We start from the raw sequence: 15,720 nt of genomic DNA on the forward strand, positions 1-15,720 counted from the left end.
ATGTGCTCCAATACAGCCTGTATCATACATTTATTTTGAACACTGCAAAAACTCTAAATCCTATCAGGACTTACAGTTTAGACTAACTTAAAACTTAACTAGAACTTAAAAATGGCTTGACACAAAGAGAAATTCAATTGAAAGACGTGGGAAAAAATCCAAACTTTTAAGTGATGTGTGTTATCAAGCGTAACGGCATTTTTAGGTAAGATATATATATATATTTTTTTGTAATAAGATCTAAAGTTTTTTGAGTGAAAGCAGTGAATTAGTCTTTTTTTTTTTTTTTTTTTTTTTTTTTTTAATTCTAGTTACATCTGAGATGCAATTGTTGGCTGTTTTCAACAATATACATCGAAAATAAAGACATTGATTGACTGAAAATGGTTCAAAATTAGATGAAATGTCTTGTTTTCTCATGTATATTTATAATTGCTCTTCACCTAAAAATATATTTGTTTTATCCGATTACTCGATTAATCGATAGAATTTTCAGTCGATTACTCGATTACTAAAATATTCAATAGCTGCAGCCCTACTTTGAAGTAGAGTGCTTATCTGTTTACCACATTAGTCACATACTGTATTTAAACGACCCTTATTTGATGTTATGTTTAAGTATTTTCTTAAGCCATTTTTAGTACGTTCTTCCTGTATGCATCCAAACAAAACGAGATGAAAGCACACGGTAGGACTTTGGGTGTGAAATTCACCATTGGTGGACGTTTCACCAGTGTAGGATATTTTGGCAGAACAACAGTATTAACAAGGAACATTTTTAACAAAAAGAATTATTAAGAATTTTTTGTGTAAAAACAATGTGAACATTGAACTGCTCAAAAAAAGTAAACCGTTTATATGAGGAACAACTTTACAAAGTTCAGCTGCTACTTTTGTTACTTTGTTATCCACAGGCGATGAGGATTCCTGGAAAAAATGTTTTCAATGTCAACGCACCAGCTGCTCACCTCATTATTTTATGTTTCGCGCTCTCCGCTTAATGTTCTACGGCCGCGTTTCCCCTGCTGCTCACGTCCACGTCACATCGGCAAAGTGTGCAGAAACTGTGGAATGAGTCTCGACTGCTTTTGGCGAGGAACTCATGCTCTTTCGTCCATTCAATGTTAAAAGATATCCGCCATTTTAGCATGTTTGCTAGCACCGTTTTAAGATCTCGTGGAGGATCAAATAAAGTGGTACCATATACCATAAATAGCAGTTAATGAAACAACTGGAACAGTAACTGAAGAAATAATTCGCACAGAACATGAATTTTGATTGCTATTAACATCTGTAGCGCTGCAATGCATGGTAGGAGGCATGTTGGACAACAACAGTGTTGAAAGCAGGTGGCAGCAGAGGTTGACTGTCTCCCCCAAGGGATCAGTGATGGCCAAATGAAGCTTCTTGAAGCAATGAAGCTTTGCAGCCAATTGGTTAATTGATGTTCATTTGGTCTTGTGACAGTCGTATGATGCCACTTTCACAGAAGTGTTACCGGTTAATATCTTTTGGTTTAAATATTCCATAATACAGTTAGAACAGCTGCAGTTTATAGTCCAGTGCGGCTTATCTCTGAATGCCGTTTTCATGCCAAATTTGGTGGGTGGCAGATTACAGTCAGGTGCACCTTATAGTGCGAAAATTAGGGTACATACAATCGTGGTGTAGTACCCCACCAATGGGAGGGTCGCGCACCAATAAGAGTCTCACATTGCCGTATCGAATGCACCAATAGAAGCGTCGCGTTGCCGTATCGAGTGCACCAATGGGAGTGTCACGCTGACACATCACTGCGGCGCCATTAGTAGTCCTAGTGGCACTACTATACATTTATGTTGAATTTTTGAATTTTTTTGGGCACTGCATAGATTTTTTTGTGCGCTGAGTTTGTGCAAGCAGCGTGCGATTGTGCACGTGCGCAGCTCAGAGGGAACATTGATGTGGACAAATTACAGTCAACTCAAAATACAAAAATGTAACGCATAAATTATAGTTATCAGCATGTGAAAAAGTGCATATTGTACAATACAAATAAACTTCGGTCATCTGACTAATGAGTGTTATGGATCAATAATTATTAAACAGGACATAAAAAAATGTTTGTATGCCATAAAGCATTTGACACCTTGAAATGAAATATCATTGAGCACATACAGTATCAAGGCACATATAAATTCATATGTTGCATATTAGTAGCACCTCATCTTCAAAAAGTCATATTGGTTCAAGCCCAAAGAATGAGGAAAAATGTATTCCTTAGATGACAGATGACAAATCTGTTGATTAAAACACATACGAGACAAAGGCTGAAATATTGCAGTTTCACATGAACCACTTGGATAGCCTGAAATTAAAAATTATTTACACTGCACAGCTTTCAATACAGTCGTGTGTACGTGAGCATGCTCGCATAAATCTTTCATTCATTGATTCACCTCCTGTTCTGCATATCCTCACGAAGGTCTGCAGTAACGGAGCCTATCTCAACTGACTATGTGCAGGGGACAATGAGACGAACAATCATACACATCCACATCCATCCCTAAGGACAAGATGGGGTGTTCAATCTGTCTCGCATCCATGTTTTAGGGATTTGGTAGGGAACTGGAATAACTGGATATGATGAAAACGCTACACTTGAAGGCTTCGGAATTGTGAAGCATCGTGCTAACCGGTCAGCCAATATGTTTTTACCCCTCCCCTTTAACCCTGTGGTTTGAGGTCCAATTTGGCTAATTTATGGATTTTTAAAGGATAATAAGCTACATATCTATACAATAGGGAAACTTGCTGCTCATCGTCCAGTGTGGCTTATATATGTGAACAAATATTGTTGTTTTAGGAGAAATTTTGTGGGTGCAGATTGTAGTCATCTGCGTCTTACAGCGGATAAATTACAGTACTTTATTAACTTTTACGTCACGCAATTCTTGTATCAATTCAAAATCCGTGTGTATAGATCTTTACATGTTTGTTTTTGATGGAAATAAACAATTCAGTGGCTGCAATTCATTCCTTCTATTCCCGTATAGTAGTTGCTCCAACATCTTAGCGAGGTCGGTACGATGACGTATAATACATGTTTTTGGGTAGTTATTTTGAGATTTGGGGGTTATTTAGGGGTACAGTTCGGGTACGTAATATCAATTCCTACGGGTACGGGTTCGGTAATCCGAATTTCCGACTAACACAGAAATTCGTCACCAGCGTATGAACGGAACTTGTACGCAACCCGGGGACTACCTTTATACCAAACTGTCACTAAAATTCTTTTTTGTTTTCCATGTTGTACCGAACCGTGATTTGTGTGTACTGTTAAACACCTAATATATACAGTATATATGTATACACACATACACATCTACTTTTTATGTCCCAAAAATGCTGGGAGAAATCCCTTGCTTTGCAGCTGCAAAGCTCAACCCTCCCCCACAAGTTCAGTGTCAGTGAGTCAACTGTGCTACACGATGGGGGGAGGAGGTGAAAAGTCCTGAACTTTTTCCCCCCATCGAAGAAAACAAAATCGTTGGTATGGAAATACTTTGGCTACAGGAAAAAAAACGGCCAAGGCTTAGAGAAAGATGACCAAGCGACATGTAAAACATGTTTGTGGAGGGTGGGTTCCAAGGAGGCAACACTTCCGATATGATTTCTCATTTATACAAAATTAAAGGTTAGTAAACACTGTCATGAACGGTTCCCACCAGCTACGAGAGTTAATTCCAGTGTGTTTAGGGTGTCTAGTGGTGGTAAAACATGGTGGGTTTTTTCCTCTCTGGCAGTTGTCCGTGCTGGGAAAGGGTGTGTGTATATTCTAAACATGATACGAGTCATACACACGTGCTTTTTTTGGAAAATAATTTAATTATTTTTGTTCTGATGTTATTTTAAACTGTGGCTGTGGGTTTCGGCTTACCTAAAGGACTGCATTTATTTTAATTTTATTTTTAATATTTCAGTTTTTTTTTGTTGTTGTCATTTTTAATTTAGCTTAACATTGCACTTATGTTCCAATTTGCAAATTCTGTTCAATGGATTTTTTTTTCTTAACCCAGTAACAAAGTAACACATTTTAGAGCTGTAATAGCAATACCGTGGACCGTGGTACTGTGAAACCGTGATATTTTGGCTTAAGGTTATCATACCATCAGAATCTTATACCAGCACATGCCCAATACACACACACGCACACCTACACATGCGGGTGCATGTTGGGTGGGGGACTAATCACAAGTTTAAATCCATGTGAAAACGCAACCAGAAGAGAGAATGACATAAAAACTAAGGATGGTCAGGTTGTTTGTACAGCATGCCTATACAGACTCTATTTGATGTCTCTGTGAAGCATTCCATTACCACAAAATAAACAGAGAAGCTAATTATGTGAATAAAAAAACAAATCGAAAAGCCAAGCAAGCCTTACAAATTACAGAATGAGGAATTCAGCTTCAGGTGAGGGAGGGTGACGACACAGGATATGGGTATGTTCTATGTAGATGGGTAGATTATGGGACAGCATGGAGTGGAGATAATCGGTAGACAGACGGACAGCAAAGTGGCTAAATCAACACAAGCATATACTGTACATCAAGCTCCTGATTGCAAGACAACAACAGGGGCACATATACTATTATCTGTGTTTTGTGTGTGAGTTTCAACAATAGAAGTTCCCATTCCTAACCAGGACAATAAAGAGCGTAATCATGAGAAATATAATATATAGAAAATGACAACAAAAAATAAATACACAAAACATGAGATACACTCACAAAGAGAGACACAAATAAAAACAAATCAAAACAATTAAATGGAAAATAAGAACTAAACAAATAGATCTACCTGTACAAACAAAACAATGTATTTGAAGTGTTTGTACTTTGTGACAGTGAAACCTGTAAATAAGCCTTTAAAAATTAATAGATTACCTTTATATCCTTAGAAAAGGAGAGGGCACGAGGGAAGAAAGGGAGGAAAATTAGGGAAAGAAAATTGAACAAAAGCAGCTACATATACTCGTTAATGAACAGAGATGAAAACTACAGTCAAAAAAAGGGGGTTTTAGGAAGAGCTGGGATCATGGGAGTGGAGTGAAGAGTAAAAGTCATAGAGAAAGACTAACAGTCACTATATCTGATCTAAGCAATCATAATAATACAAATGTATAAATGCAACATTTTTGTCTTTGTTCCCATTTTGTTGTGGGTTGATATCAAAGATCTATGTAAACAAAGGTCCTATTTTCCTCACGGTACACAAATCTGACAGAATCAGTGTTAGAAAGGACTTCTTCTTAACTGAAATCCATCCACTCACAGGCAGAGGGGGGCTGAGTGGAGAAAAATAGTACTTAAGTTGGAGTGCTGCTACTTTTGAAAAATAGGACTCAAGCTAAAGTAGTATCAAAAATGCTTATATTCACGGGGGTCGCGAGGATGCTGGATCCTATGAATAACTTTTTGTTTTCTTCTAATCAGGACATTAAATTAAATAATAATGATAATAGAATGAGGACTTTGATGTCGACCACCGATATTGATGATGAACTTTCTAAACCGTGGGTGGAACTCATGTTTCTTATTGCAACATTCCTGCAAGTAACTTTGTGGGTATAATTTTCCACGTGTGCATTAAATTTTCAATCGAAAAAAAAACAAAATTGTTGCGTTATTTTATTTTCAATGTATTTTGCCTAAACAAAGACAAATGAAAAAATATTAAAACAGGTAAGAAAATAAGTAAAATAATTATTCCATATGCCAAATTATAACCTTACAAAGTGAAATAACAAAATTAAGATAGAGATCAATAAAAAAAATAATAAACTGAGCAAGTTGCTGTCAGAAAATGAAATAAGTAGACATTTTCACGAGTACTAATGGAAAGAACTATTCATTCTGCTATTTGTGACAGGTATGTTTAAAGTCATCAAAAAAATTAAAAACAGACCTCCCTGAAGTTGGCTCCAGTCAGACACAAATTTATATAAAAATGATGTCAATTTGTGCTACGTTTGTGCCCGTTTGTGCTATATATTTTTTTTTTTGTTTGCGCTGCTATTGGTTTTAAGATATTTAAAATTATTTTATAGGTCAATCTGACGTCAACGAGCACCCCGATTTGATAAAAAAAAAAAAAAATGCTAAAAATGGTGTCAATCGTTTATGCTGTAAAAAAATTAGTTTGTGCTGGTATCGTTTTTGAGATATTGAGATATTAATTTCAAGTGATGACGTCACGCAGCACCCCATTTATTGCAAAATGGGCCCGAAATTGTGCTACTTTTTTATGCTACGTTTGTGCTGTAAAATTTTTTGTTCGTGCTGCTTTCGTTTTTGAGATATTGACATTTCGAGAGATGACGTCAATCGCAGCTTTTCCGAAACCATTTCCCGCGGCTGACGGCGCATACCAACTCTCTGAATAACAGAGGGGTGTCCCAACAACTACCCCAAACGTAGCACAAACAAATGGCACCCCTTCTGGTCCATTTTGCAGTAAACGGGGGTCTTAAGATATTAATTTCGAGTGATGACGTGACTCACAGCCCCATTTATCGCAAAATGGACCCGCAGGGGGGCCATTCGTTTGACCAAAAAAGAAAAAAAAAGGCAAAAATTAACAGAACAAAAACGACAGTGTCATTGGATAGAGGGACAGATGTTATTTTTGCTGAAGTGTTGTTTTCATCAACGATGACTATCACGAAAATATTTCGTCAAAGAACAATTTTTTCATGACGATGACAAGACAATAACAAGCTAAAAACGGGTCTTGGAAGACTAAAACATAACGACATGAATGCAAGTTTTCGTCTGACGAGACGAAAATGCGCCATAGTTTTTGTCACATGTTCACAATGTGTGTCTGGTTGTGTCACTCCTGTGACGTGCTGCACCCCTCCAATTAAGCCGCTAGTGTCCTCTCCAGTTTTCCCATTGCCTGTTTTGAGATACACTCGCTAAGATTTTTCTTGAAGAAGAGAGAAAATGCAATGTTGCTTTAGCCTTTAAAGGTCTTTGCTGAGTGATCATCACACACTAAATGTAACTCATAGCGTTAGTATAGCAGTCATGTTAGCATTAGGCTATTGCTAACGTCAAGCGTCCTCTTAAACTCTCTGTGCTGAGTGATTGTCACACACTAAATGTAACTCGTAGCATTAGCATATCATTAACGTTAGCATCAGGCTGTTCCTAATGGCAAGCGTCCTCTTAAACTCTCTGTGCTGAATAATCATCACACATTAAATGTAGCTCGTAGCATTAGCATTGCATTCACGTTCTCATTAGCAGCAGGCTATTGCTAACGGCGAGCGTCCTCTTAAACTCTCAGACAACTTTTTTTACATACAGTTCGTGGCGTCCTGGTGGGTATAATTATTATTATTATTTTTTTTAATTTTAAAGACGAAAACATTTTTAATTAAACGTTGACTAAAACTAGACGGAATTAGTCTTGAGTTTTTGTCAACAAAAACTAGACAAAGGTGAACACATTTTGAGATGACTAAAATATGACTAAGTCAAGTATTGTCGTCCAAAAACTAAGACTAAGACGAAAATTTAAAGAGCTGCCAAAAACAACATTGTTTTGGGGCAGGCAAATTTTGCACTGAGCAACTTGGTATCCACCTTATTTGATGCTACCAGCGCTTGCTGGTTTACTGACGTAACACTGACAAAGCAATTGTTAGCAATATTCGGCACGTTTTATGCAGAAAAAAAATCAATTGGCTTATTAATGTGATTTGGGTCTCATGTCTTTAAGTGACGTCTTAATTAATATGGCTTCCTGCTGTCCGCTGAAATTTTTTTTAGACATAGTAAACAGACTGGTCTTTCCTAGTCTCCCGCCGAATTAAAAAGCACTGGTTTAAACCTATCTAAAAAAGAATGGGCGAAGAACAGAATACAATAACGCAAGAGGAATAGAATGGTAAAGCTTGGAGTGAAAACAAACTCAAGATTTCATCATTTATATTATACATTTAATAGTTTTGTTTGAGCAATAGTGAGCTTGTCTGAGGAAGGAAAATATTCATCATGACTGCCCCAGGTTAAAGAAAATAAATATTGCCACACCGAAAACAAGGGATGTAGAGACAGCCACCTTCCTTTTCAACAAAGCCGAAGTGACATAAGATACAGGTTTGCGTTTTAATCATTTTCCATAGTTTGCAATCATAATTTAAGGTCAGAAATAGTCTCCAACAATGTTAGGACATTTAACTGTCAATAAACACTCCTCGGTACTGTAAAAATGTAATGCAGTAAATTTGGGGAAAAAATGTGGCTTTTACCGGAAAAGAAATGCACTATACATTTTGGGGCTTAGTGAATGTACTAGAAACTATTGCCCTGCTAATACTATACAATATCAAACACCGTGAAAAACTATTCATGAGATGGAATTGGTGGCAGTTGCAAATATATTAAACTGCATTTGTTTAGCTGATAGCCAAATTAACACATCCATGATGTATGAGAATGATGAGAATAGTAAATGAAGAAGAGAACGGCAAATGGCTAGTGGAAAAAGGAAAAAGAGTATACTACCTTTTACTCTAATATCCGGATTGTGAGCTTTTAAGGGGGAAAAGAAAGAAAGGAAGAAAGAAATAGAAAGGAAGAAAGAAAGAGAAAGATAGAAAGAACTTTAACTTTAGTGCAGAATATTGGCACGTTGTAAAGAAATACCACTGCTACTAGACAGTGAACTGTTGCTGTCAGTCTGTTTGACAACAAATTGCACTGTAAGTGGTTAAAGGTCCTTATATTTATACATGAATGTGTTTTAAGAAAAGTGCTAAAATGTGCAAAGAGTGGCAATAATTTTGTGCTGGCGTAAAATTAGATATTTTCTGACATCAGTAAAAAAATAAAACAACTAAAAACCCCACAGTCTGGCAGTAGGATGCACTATATATAGTCTGCTTTAACACTTACCAATATTGCAATGCTCCCCAGTCCAGCCCTGGTCACACTCACACTTTCCCTCCTTACACACCCCGTTCTTGCTACACAATGGGTGGCAGGCCTTCTGATCACATACAAGTCCAGTCCATCCCTCCTCACACCGACACAAACCACCATAACAAATGCCGTGGTTTCCACAGTCCACTTCACACAGCTCTGTTGGGAGAAAGAAAATACATGACAAACAGATGATACCGTCTACCAGTGGCAATTGCTCCAAGACTGCAAGGGAAGCTCACCATCCCCTAAAATGGCAAAAAAGAAGTGATCGAATGTTAACTGTTGTGTGTACATGTCATTGACTAAATATGCGCTACAACGCACACAACTTTTGTTTGGAATTAGCTTCTTATCACCCCAAATAGCAGGTGACTGCAAGCCGGATCCAGCCTCAGCTCGCCAGATTCACATAAGAATCACGCCCGCTGAATGCCAGATGTGGCCGGGATCATCAATCTGACAGTCTAAATGACAGGTTACACACTGGGACGGACCGCGCAGACCGGATGTGCCCGAAATCAGAAATTTAACGCGGGAGTGCCCCTGGAAGGCGGGCATCCGCGCTTCGACACTAAACAGGAGAACATGCAAGACACAACATCTCGGCCGACGGCAAATTTTTCGAGCGTTAACGTTACCCAGATAGCAAAATATAGCTGGAGCGGACATGAGTCAGATGAACTGCAAATTTTGACCCAATTTTGTAAAATGGATCCACCCCAGTGCCTTTTTGAACAACAGGTCAAAGTCAAAATGGATTCCCTTGCCAAATCTTTGCTGATCCGGCAAAGGGTTTGGGCCAGAACTGGTCCAACGTAGCAGAAACCACATGTATGCCCCAGATATGGCAAACATGTTACCCAATCTGGGACAGATTTGTATCAAAACCATTTTCAGTATTAAATTTTCCGTTTTGTTCAATGAATCATACTATAATATGTTTAAATTGTGTTTAAACTGTCCACAACTCAGTATTTTATTTGAGAGTCCTTTATCATTAAATCATTTATCATCAAAAAGCCCGAGGTCTACAGCTTGTGAAACCTTTGAGCTTTCCCTCAATGGCCAGTGTATTCAAGTGTTCTGCCATGTCTGTTAAGTAATTAAAAATTTGTTACAGAACAACATATGGAGGAAGAAAACACTTACTCTGTATTGCTGTCAATGTTTCAATGTTGAAATACTGCTAAGGCTCCTGAGCACCACTCTTCCTGCTTGTGTGTGTGTATTTGTGTCACTGCCTTGACTGCAGGATTAGAAAGATGGGTAAGCCCGGGTCCAGGTGCCCGTGATCATCGTCAGCAGCTTACTTAAACCGGTTTTTGGCCTAACATCATTACAAGATCAACAACTCAACTCCAGGTTTGTGACTGCAGGTGTCAGCTAGCAAAGAATCGTGTAATCTTAAACTTGAGCTCATTTTTGTTTTTTTTCCCAGTTAGATTCTGTAGTACTTGCCTGCCAGAACGCCTGCCTGGCCTTTCCCCTGTTCAATTACCAAATTGCCCACCGGATTCTTTAGACACTATCTGACACTACCTCTAACCGTCAATACACTTTTGTTACCACTACCAGTTTCCCTCCTGTCTTTGCGCTTGCGTCCCCCGTTACCCCAGAACCTTAAAAAATGCAATACGTTGTTTACAGTCTTAAAATGAGTCATCTTTAATGTAGAATGGCTTGTTCCAAATAAAATAATCTTTTTATCCGGGCCCAACATTGTGGTTTCTGCTGCTTTGGACCACTTATAGCCCAAACTGTTTCCTAATCCCGCAAGTGAATACATGCTGAGGCCATGTCTACGTGTAGCAGGGTATTTGGCAAAAAATAACTTTTTCTACAGTTTGGTCCATCATCCATACGCACACGCACACGCACATTTAAACGTGGGTCTTGAAAACTGCGGCCAGAGTGAAGATGTGCGAATTCTGTGTTAGTGGTGCCATCATGTAAACACTGATGACCAAAGATTTAACTGTGGAAATGCACTGACTGCGGCAAACTTTGTCCCTACGTCACACATGAGACCAATGTTTACATTTGGAGTGAATTATACAGGTGCTTTTTTACTTCCATTTATTTACAAACTGTTTCAGTGCTTCATATTGAAGAAGGATGGTGGTATTATGGACAATTATTTTTCACCCATTTCATGAATGTACTTAAAAATGAATGAATGAAATTGGCTGTGGATTTTTTTTTTCTTCAAATGTGCTGGTGCGGACGTAATTATTTTTTCCCGACGTATTAGGTCAATATCCTTATCTTTAAAAAACCCTGCTGGAAGTAGACATTGCCTGAGTTTGGGGCGGCTCTGTTTTAAGAAATTAGGCCAAATTTTGCATTACATCTGGCCCATGTCCACCCCAGTTATATTTTGCCATCTGGGAATCTGGACTACATTTGGCCCAGATTAGGTAAAATGTGTGCCATATCCGGGCCATAGATTAATGTCATGCCTGCTACTTTGCACCAGTTCTGGCCGAAAAATGTTCGCTGATCCGGCAAGTGAATCCATAATGAGTTTGGAGCATTGTTCAAAAAGGCACTGGGGCAGATCAATTTTACGAAATTGTGCCGAAATTTGCTGTACATCTTGCCCATGTCCGCTCCAGTTATATTTTGCTATCTGGGACTGGTCACGATGCAGCTTCATTTTCATTCATTCGCACAACTTCACAGTGCTTTATACAGTGTGGACAGTGGGCATATTCAGAGTTGAGAGTATTTTGTTCCACCGCAGCGAAACAAGACAAGTCATTGGATAAATGTTGGGATTGTCACACTCATCGGCTCAGCAAGCCAGGACGCTCAGCTTCTCTGCATGATGATTGGATGATCTGTGTGAGGCTGAATCCATTTTTGATTGATAGCGAAATGAGCGAATCAGTGATTTTGTGGTGTAAGCATCCCCGGAAGAATTTTTTTATTCTGTTATTCTGAGCTGAACCGGAGACTTTGCATATCATTTGAGCGGCTAGCGAAAAATCAAGCTTTTATTTCTATGTCTTTATTTTTCGTTTGTAGCTGCTTGTGTTTGGAGACTGACTTCAGTTACTCTATAGCACAGGTGTCAAACCAATTCCAGAAAGGGCCTAGTGGGTGCTGGATTTTGTTCCAACCGATAACACGCAGAGAGTTTAACCAATGAACTTCCTGCTGAAACAAGCAGCACCTGACAAAGTTTAACTGATTACACATGTAAAAGATCTAATTGGTGAAAAGGTGTCCTCTTCATTGGTTGGAAAGCAAACCTGCACCCACTAGGCCCTTTCTGGAATTGGTTTGACACCTGTGCTCTATAGTTTCTGTCGCTAACCGAGCAGCGGGTGTCACTGAGCCCTTCCACCGTCACAAATAGCGGAGGGTATAATTTACGTATTAATAATCGGACACATTTTATGAGGTAGGCCGAAATTGAGCTTCCCCTCCTTGAAAGACCAGCATCCCTTACAGCAGTTAGCGGTGTGCCAACAAATTGATTATTAGATGCATCGAGATTTGACACGTGACGATTCCATTACGATTCATAGATGTTCAAAAACGATGATTTTCCCTAAAAACTTTATGACAGCCGCTAGTAGCGGAACGAAATTCAAAACACGTCTGCCGCCCGGACCCCTTAATGGAGGCACGCACAACATTATGATGGATGCCGCTGAAGTTACTGAGCGAGAGATTTACGCCTGTTCTAAAGACTCAAAAAAAAAAAAAAAGTGTATTACCCCTTTCCCACTGAAACTAGTGGGTCAACGCGCATTTTTCCAAGCCGATGCATCCCACTAGCAATTGGCATTTGGCACCTTTCCCATTGACGAAAAAAACCGTGTCTTTTTTTTTTTTTTCACCCGTCTAACCCCCACCCCTCCTCAGCCGTGCGTAAGGTGCGTGACGTCACCACGCTAAGATGCGCTTTGACAACTGAGACCGAATTCATTCAGTTCAAGGAATTTAACAATGCAAAGCAACATAGAAGCCTCCTTTCCGTTTGTGTTCTCTGTTTTCATGCTTTTTACTGCCCGCAAAATGGTCGAAATGCAGCAAAGGATCAACACTGTGCTTGTGCTGAGGCAACGTAGGCGACGTAAATTTTGGTTTGAAATTGAAAGGAGTCGTGTACGTCACAGAAGGAGGAGAAGAGTCTTTGTTTCATCTGTTATGGCTATTGCTAACGCTGCTACACCGACTGTTTGCCGTATGTGGATCCGGGCTAGAGCACATGGTTTTTGTTTTTTGTTATGACGCATCACGTGCTAGCCTACGTCACCACGTAAATTAGGGTGTTGACTGTTGACCCGGGGTTTTGCTTTCACACATGGCGATCAGAGCCGAGGTGATTTTAACGCGGGTCGCTTGGCGGGTTGATTGACACGGGTCGAGGCGGGTTGCTGCACCTTTCCCACTGCCACCAAAAGCCGATTGTTAGCGGGTTGACACGGGTTTTTTGGCCAGTGGGAAAGGGGTATATGAGACAGGCAGGGCCCCGGCGGTCGCGCTTTGGGTCCTCTTCTGTGCGCAAGTTATTTTTTAGAGCGGGAAGAGAGATAGTTATGTTGCTCCTTGTCTTTCAGTTGTCCAGCAGTAGGTTCAAGTCGTGTTAATTGCAAAAAACTCCCTAATGTTTTGCTAAGTCCCGTGTCCGTCTATCAGAGGTGAGTACACGAAACCTCTTGTACTGTTTAGCTTTTATTGATGTTGTTTTTGAGATAATACTAGTTAGCGCCAAACACTATATTAATTAGCAACTTCGCTAACCTGTATTTCCATGTCAATTTGTTTGGTGGTGTACAAAAGTTACTCCAGATGCAGAATGAATAAAACCAGGATTAAGTACAGCGGTAACACTAAAAACATGCGAAATAGTACAGAAATCTGTGAAAACAAAGTATATTGGTTATAAGAAGTCTTATTTCTAAAGACACTTTGTTTGTTTCCAGAAAATGTGGAATTCATTCCACCAGTTTAAATTTTATTGTATTGTTAAGAGAACTAAGTACTGCCTTTGAAAAAGCTAATGTTTTTGCACCTTCTTGTGAAAAAGAGCATCTCAAGGCCAGCTGTGTGTTGTATAAGCATGTTGACAAATAAGTACTGTTTTTTGTTGTATGGGCATGTTTCCATCGTTCCTGTTGGATCATTAGGATATTTTAAATAAATAATGGACATACATTTGTTTGGCTACTTTATTAATTAGTAACGAACAATATGAGGCCCAACAAATCGTGATAACCGTGATCATGGTCAATACCGTGATCATCGTTCAATAATTGAATCGTAGCACCCTGAATCGTAATAGAATGGAATCGAATCGTTGGGTGCCTAAGATGGCACATCCCTATGCTGTATATAGTTTGAATACAACACAATATCAGAAACTGTTGTGAGTTCAGTGTCAATGATATGGTCCTCCTGCATCATAATACGACCAAGACAAACTCACACACTGATACTGAGCTTATTATGTGCCAACGAATTCTGAGAAATATGTTACTGTGTCGGTATTACCTCATGGTTATTGCATGACATGATACCCACCTAAGGAACAATCTGGCCCAGTCCAATTCTGGTCACAGATGCAAGTACTGGTTTCTGTGTTGTATGTGCCATGACCTGAACACTGGTCCGGACACATAGCCTTGGCAATTTCACAGCTTGCTCCACCCCAGCCTGGCTGGCAGTGACATTCGCCATGAATGCACACCCCATGGGCTGAACAACTGGGATCTATGCAATCCACTGGAGGCACAGATAAAAAGGGATTAATTGAAATATAACCATAATCATTTTACCAACAATTCCTTAAAGTTGCTATAGCGGTAGGAAGTCGCTATACAGAGTATAGAAAAGATGAACTAAAATATGAATGGCATATTCTTATAAAATAAATTACATATAATAATGCCAAGCAATCTACCCATCAACAAATCACTTAGTATATTCCACACATAAGGGTATAATCTGTAATATTCCTAGATATTCATGCCTTTTTTTTTTTTTGCACAATTTGTCAGTTTTTTCCTGGAAATCCTTTATGCCATACATAACATCATTTGCACACACAGCGATATCTTTAATAGGATTACAGTTCGCACATACATACACACATGTCCACGCAAATTCACAATTCCTGCTTTTCTGGGGTGAATTTCATGTCTTAAATTGTACTTCGCTCTCACAAACTCATATTCACAAAAGATTAACAAAACCAAGGATTTGACTAATCTGAAACTAATTTATAGTATTTAATGTCTCAAGTGACAGTCAGGAATATTAAATTGCAAAAAGCACATATTTGTTGTTTAAGTAATGCGTATTCAAGTTTGACACAAATACAGTGGTATGAAAAAGTATCTGAAGCTTTTGGAATTTCTCACATTTCTGCATAAAATCAACATCGAATGAGATCTGATCTTTGTCAAAATCCCACAGATGAAAATACAGTGTCTGCTTTAACTGAAACCAGCCAAACATTTATAGGTTTGCATATTTCAACGAGGATAGCTTGCAAACAATGGCAGAAAAAGAAAATTAAGTAAGTGAACCCTCTGTCTAAGGAGACTTAAAGAGAAATTGAAACCAATTTTTACCAAACATTTAAGGCAGGTGTGTGCCCTATCACTGATGAGTGATTTAAAGCTGCCCTGACCACTATAAAACACACCTGGTAAGAATTGTCTTGATGAGAAGCATTGTCTGATGTGCATCATGGCTCGGTCAAAAGAGCTGTCTGAAGACCTGCGAC

At 38.9% G+C, this 15,720-nt stretch overlaps 1 protein-coding gene across 10 annotated transcripts in view; it reads right to left on the reverse strand.

Moving 5' to 3' along the window:
• The window catches only part of tenm3 (teneurin transmembrane protein 3), a 451,194-nt gene that overhangs the window by 133,309 nt on the left and 302,165 nt on the right, over window positions 1-15,720 (reverse strand). For 6 of the 10 annotated variants that reach the window (XM_057842847.1, XM_057842851.1, XM_057842848.1 and 3 more), the window contains 3 exons: window positions 14,514-14,714; window positions 8,949-9,134; window positions 8,559-8,585 (listed from right to left, as the gene is read on the reverse strand). In XM_057842847.1, the coding sequence (XP_057698830.1) occupies window positions 8,559-8,585; window positions 8,949-9,134; window positions 14,514-14,714 (414 nt within the window). The remainder of the gene's footprint in view (window positions 1-8,558; window positions 8,586-8,948; window positions 9,135-14,513; window positions 14,715-15,720) is intronic. The other 4 variants (XM_057842853.1, XM_057842852.1, XM_057842850.1 and 1 more) reach the window with 1 other exon arrangement.

Source organism: Corythoichthys intestinalis, chromosome 8 (genome assembly GCF_030265065.1).
Source record: "Corythoichthys intestinalis isolate RoL2023-P3 chromosome 8, ASM3026506v1, whole genome shotgun sequence".
NCBI classification, from domain to species: Eukaryota; Metazoa; Chordata; class Actinopteri; order Syngnathiformes; family Syngnathidae; genus Corythoichthys; species Corythoichthys intestinalis.